The sequence below is a fragment of the Buceros rhinoceros genome, unplaced genomic scaffold (assembly GCF_000710305.1).
Source record: "Buceros rhinoceros silvestris isolate BGI_N320 unplaced genomic scaffold, ASM71030v1 scaffold17060, whole genome shotgun sequence".
Lineage (NCBI taxonomy): Eukaryota > Metazoa > Chordata > Aves > Bucerotiformes > Bucerotidae > Buceros > Buceros rhinoceros.
Genome location: NW_010389202.1, coordinates 4,208 through 9,938, shown reverse-complemented (window position 1 = coordinate 9,938; position 5,731 = coordinate 4,208). Strand labels below are relative to the sequence as shown.

Below are 5,731 nucleotides of genomic sequence, written 5' to 3'. Positions count from 1 at the left end.
CCTTCTGCCCCAGGATTATATCAAAATTTGAGAGGAGCCAGTGCTTCACCAGGAGGGTTTGGTATTTGATTTGCTTTCCTGTTCAAACAAAGCAGTAACTCTTCCAGTGAAGCGTCTTACCTCTCCCATGGCTGAAGCATAAGGGTTTTTTTTTTCCCCCCCACCCCAGGCATTAACCTTCAGAATTTTCCGTTCCAGGCCCAGATCACCATGAAGGTGATTCAGGGGCTGTACAGCGGTGTCACGACGGTGGAGCTGGATACGCTGGCTGCCGAGACGGCCGCGACGCTGACCACCAAGCACCCCGACTATGCTATCCTGGCGGCCAGGATTGCCGTCTCCAACCTGCACAAGGAAACCAAGAAGATGTTCAGTGGTGAGGCTGGGGCGCACGCAGCTGGTGGTCGAGAGGGAGGGAGCGGGACTTCCTGGGGGTCTAAACGGGGAAAGCACTGGTTTCCCACACCTTTCTGTCACAGATGTGATGGACGATCTCTACAACTACATGAATCCTAACAACGGGAAGCACTCACCGATGATATCCAAAGAAACTCTAGATATCGTTCTGGCCAACAAAGATGTACGTAACTTTTTTTTTTTGCTTCACTTCTATGTTTTAAACACCCAGTGAACTAGTCCAGAGAATTTATGATTGTATTTTCAAGCGAGCCATGCCTCGTTTGGGACCAAAAGCCACCGCAGAAGCCAGTGCAGGTGCCAACTGCTCCGTCTGGAGAGGGTAAAAGAGAGGATGTAGGAACTTCCTTCATGCAAGGATGTTCCTGGAGTAGAATCTCTTGTCTTGGATTTCCTCGTGGTCACGATCGGCAGTGCTAATTAATTGGCTGAAAAGCACCTTTGGGTGTCGCAGTGCGATGTGTGCACGCAGAAGGGAGAGGTGGGGTGTGGGTTCTGCTTTCAGGTTGTTCCAGGTCTGTGTTCTACAGGGAAGCCGTGTTGGTATTTTGGTTCTATCTTGTGTTTCTTAGTGTATCGTTAGGTGTGAGTAGAATGGAGCTGGAGATGGTGCACTCTTGCTTGGAAACAAATGGTTAAAACCGTCAGCTCATTGTTCCAGGCTCTTTCCTACTCACTCTTCCGATGCGTGGTTCACCAGGCCTTGGAGGGCAGAAGTGCCCGGCAATGACGGTGTTGTTAGACCTCACTGCGAGGCACTAAAGAGCTGACCGTAAATGTCCATTTTTCTCTATTTTTTTTCCCCCAGCGCCTGAATTCTGCCATTATCTATGACCGAGACTTCTCCTACAACTACTTCGGTTTTAAGGTAAAAGCACGTCACTCCTGACAATGTTTGATGTTGTCCTGAGCTGAGCCTTTGGGGAAGGACAGGGATACTGGCAGAGTCATCTCGACTGGGGCCAGGAGGGCACTGGAGTTGGTGGGACACCAGTGGGTGTGTAAAAACTGCCCAGTACCTACCCGCAGCAGTTGCCTGACAGGGTGAACCATGTCTGTTCTTCCTGGCTTCCTTGTGTGCCCTTGACCACTCTGATTCTGCACTCCTGGGCTCTCCCCGTCCTGCAGCCGCTGGCACTGAGCACTGTTGGAAGCTTCCCAGCTTGTGCCATTCCTCCAGGAAATCATCTGGTTCTTAATAAACCAAAAAGGGGATTTATTTTTTCGCACACCCTCCAGCTTTGGGTACCAACAACTCCCAGTGTGTTATCCCACGATTGCTCTGTGCTGCTGGAACATCTCCCCCCCCCAGTCCACTCTGCTGCGTCCCCACCATCTGCTCCTCCTGCTCCCCTTGGAACATGCTGATTCAGGGCGTGACTCTGAAGAGTCTTCCACTATTCTGTAGCGTTTCAGATAGCTCTGGGGAATTTCTTTAAGAACTGGGGGGTCTTTGCATGGCAATTCCATCACCATGCTTGACATGATGCCTTCTGGTTTGGGGGGAGGCATTTACAGCGCAGAAACAACTCGTGTGGGTGAAGAATGGAGAGAAAGGGGGGGACCTCTAAGCAAGGCTATGTTTTTATACACGTACAGATGCTCAGTTCCCAACATCCCCTCCTGGCTGTTTCAGTCATTACTGCCCCAGTACCCTCCGTGGTTAATGAGAGGAGCTCGGGTGTGCTGGAGCTTCCGTTGAAGCTGGGACAAGGTGCTCCAGTTGGAGCTGGTGGGATTTTTCAAAAGCAGAAATGTGTGTGTCTACTAAACCCGCTCGCTCGCTCTCTCTTTCTTCAAAGACTCTGGAACGCTCCTACTTGCTGAAGATCAACTCCAAAGGTAGGACCCGTCCATGTCCGCTTCAGGTGGTGTTCAAAGTCAAGTCCATGGTTCAGGGCAGGGGTTGAGGAGACGGGGGGCCACCTCTTAGCTGTCCCTAAAGCATCCCAGTGGAAGCACCATGTGCTGCTGTAAAAGAATAGCAGAATGTTTGGAGTGGGTGATCTCTGGGCAAGTCCAGCTCCTCTTCTTCAGCTGAAGAGGATTTTTCTGTTGGCTGTGGTGCCCTTGCAGGAGGAGCAGTTGGTCAGTTAAGAGCAAGGTGGTGGCAGGTTTACCTGGATGTGCCACATACTGGCAGTGTGACCTGAGCAACTGTTTAACTGTGGAGTAATAAACCCAGAGAGCAACTGAGTGGGTGTTTGGTTGGGTTTTCACCCTTCATACAGGTGGGGTTGGTTGGTTTGTCCTCCCCATGAGCACAGCTGAGCACTAGAGTGGGTTGTTGAGAGGGGTTATGTAGTTGCTGTCCCAAACCTGACTGGGTAAAGTCCTGAGCAAACTGGTCCGATTCTCTTAGCGACTCTTTTGTGAGCAGGAGGTTGGACCAGACACCTCCCGACGTTCCTTCCAACTGGGATTGTTCTGGGATTCTATGAAAACCATGGCTCTCAAGTACCCTCTTGCATGTTTGTAGCTCATTGCTGTGACCTCTGCGCCTCTCTGTGCTAATCATAACTGTCTCCCTGACATTTTCTTTTCTCCTCTGCTTTTTGTGGCTAGTTGCTGAGCGCCCTCAGCACATGCTGATGAGAGTGGCGGTGGGGATCCACAAAAATGACATTGATGCTGCCATCGAGACCTACAACCTGCTGTCAGAAAAGTGGTTCACCCACGCCTCCCCCACGCTGTTCAACGCTGGCACCAACCGGCCCCAGCTCTCCAGGTAGCGTCAGCTGCAGAGTTTGCTCAACGCTTAACTGGGTGAAGGTGAAGTTCTGGAGCTGGGGGCTGTTCCAGAGAGATGCTGTGGCAGCTTCTCAAAACAGCAACTGAGTCTTGGGAGCTGTTTTAGGAGGTTGTGAGAAGCTGATGTCAAAGTTAAGCTGATCTCTAGCATTGGCTTTGGGGAAAAATACCCAGGTTTCTGTGCACTTCTGGAGGGAATGGAAATATTGACGTGGCCGTGATGTTCTCCAGAACTCCTTTATCACCCTTTATAGCTGCTGGTTTTGTGACGTTTATTTGCTTTGCAGATTAAAAATCTGGCGTTTTCCCTTGGTCTGTCTGCAGTCCTCCTTTGTGTTCACCTCGGTAGCTAAAGTGCTTTCTTCTCCCCAGCTGCTTCCTGCTGTGCATGAAGGATGACAGCATTGAGGGCATTTACGACACCCTGAAGCAGTGCGCACTCATCTCTAAGTCGGCTGGGGGTATTGGCCTGGCCGTGAGCTGCATCCGCGCCACGGGCAGTTACATTGCTGGGGTGAGTGCGCGAACGGAGCTGCCAGCAGCGGGAAAAGGCTGCCTCTCGGTTGCCATCACGCGCTGCAGCTCCTGGGTCAGCCCAGCGCAGCAGCCCCTCCCTGCGCAGTACTCTAGAAGGCAAAAGGGTTGCTCTTCCGTGGTGGTCCTGGTAGGAGTCCTCCCAGAAGAGGGTCTTATTCCACTGTTAGATCAGACAATTCCCACTTGCTGATGTATTAACTGCTGCTCAGGGACTCGGGCATCAGCCCTCTCTGCACGTCCAGCTGCTCCAGACCATCTGTGGACCTGAGTGTGGTTTAGTTGTGGCAGCAGATGTCACCTCTGCGAGCCTTTAGATGACGTGATGTGGAGTAAAGAGGGTGGGAGGTGCATCTAACTCTGGGACCAGTAGCTGATCTGGACATTTTTGTCTATTTAAAAAAAAAAAAGCAAGATTTCCAAATAATATAAAAGGGGGGTGGGAAGGAACTATCAAATAAAATAGAATAGAAGAGGAGGGGGAGAAGGAACTACCAAATAAGATAAAAGGCAGGGGGAAGAGCCCACCAAAAAATAAAAGGCGGGGAGAAGGAACTACCAAATAAAATAAAATAAAAGGTGGGGGAAAGCAGCTACCAAATAAAATAAAATAGAGTAGAAGGCATGCAGTGTAGGCCAGTCTCTTCAGGCAGTTGTTGCTCAGTACTGATGGCTTTCCTGTGCCTCCACAGACAAACGGGAATTCCAACGGGCTCGTTCCGATGCTGAGGGTCTACAACAACACGGCCCGCTACGTGGATCAAGGTGGAAACAAGGTACCGGCTTTCCATTGAGTTCTGATCCAGAGGGAGCCTTGGCTCCACTTCTGTGCAGAGTTGGCCCAGTAATGCCAGTGAGCTGGTGACGGGGTTGTAGGTGACATTACCCTGTTGGGAATGTGCGGGTGTTCCCTGCGCCGTGCGTTTGATCACGTGGGTGCATCTGGTGTAAGGCTGGAGAAGGTTCTCAGTCCTTCGTCTTCACACAGCACGAAGGTTGCTGGAGGCACGGACAGTAAATCTAGACTGGCCCAGCTCCCCCTTACACAGAGGAAATTATCTTTGGTGCTAAATAATTATTAATTGAGAACACAGGACAGGTAACAGGACCCACTTCCACTACGGGAGAGCAACAGTGATGCCAGAATGTGGGTGGGCAGTGCAGTAACGAGGCTCCAGAGAGGTCAGGGTGTTGTGTGCACTCAGTGCAGCAGGTTTTGTTTTCAAAGGTTGATTTGTTCCTATCCTGACTGTTTTCTGCCTCAGAGACCCGGGGCCTTCGCCATTTACCTGGAGCCGTGGCATCTGGACATCTTTGAGTTTCTTGACCTAAAGAAGAACACTGGGAAGGAGGAGCAGCGAGCCAGAGATCTCTTCTTAGCCCTCTGGATTCCTGATCTCTTCATGAAGAGAGTTGAAACCAACCAGGTGAGAAGCTTGACTGGTGCAAACTGGGTCTGTGAATGGAGAAGCAAGTGAGAAGCCCTGGGATGGCACTTATGAGGGGCTGTGGAGCTTCAGGCAGCACAGGAATTCCTGAAAGAGCTGCTGTGCCTTGTTTGAAATTGAGGTCGTGAGGGTGGAGCAGGGAGTAGGAGAATCCCAATGGGATTCTTTGCTTCAGTGCGTAATCCCACACCCCCTGGTGTACTCACTTGGACTATTATGCTAAATTTTTACTCTGGGGTTTCCTTACAGCACCAAAATCTTCTCAGTAAATTCACATGAATGGTTGTATTTGCTTTAAAATGGATTATAGCCAGAGGAGCAGTCATTGGAGGTGTGAAAGTGTCATTTGCTCATAAATATTCAGATAACTTTTGAAATAAGTCTGATGAGGGCAGGGGAAACCTTCTGGCTCTCCACAACTCCCTGACAGGAGGTTGGAGGAAGGAGGGGTTCAGTCTCTTCTCCCCAGGAACAAGCACCAGGATGAGAGGAACCGTCCTGCAGTTGTTGCAGGGGAGGTTGAGGTTGCCCCTGAGGAGGCATTTGTTGCCCGTTGGGGTTGTGCAGGCGTGTGCCAGGCT

General features: G+C 50.8%; 1 protein-coding gene across 1 annotated transcript in view; it reads left to right on the top strand.

The window, feature by feature from the left end:
• RRM1 (ribonucleotide reductase M1) overlaps window positions 1-5,731 on the top strand; it is a gene marked incomplete at its 3' end in the record, with an annotated part of 11,024 nt that overhangs the window by 1,471 nt on the left and 3,822 nt on the right. The window contains exons 2-9 of the mRNA XM_010133451.1: window positions 199-376; window positions 480-580; window positions 1,226-1,285; window positions 2,220-2,259; window positions 2,983-3,145; window positions 3,541-3,682; window positions 4,395-4,478; window positions 4,968-5,129. Coding sequence (XP_010131753.1) covers window positions 199-376; window positions 480-580; window positions 1,226-1,285; window positions 2,220-2,259; window positions 2,983-3,145; window positions 3,541-3,682; window positions 4,395-4,478; window positions 4,968-5,129 — 930 coding nt within the window. The remainder of the gene's footprint in view (window positions 1-198; window positions 377-479; window positions 581-1,225; window positions 1,286-2,219; window positions 2,260-2,982; window positions 3,146-3,540; window positions 3,683-4,394; window positions 4,479-4,967; window positions 5,130-5,731) is intronic.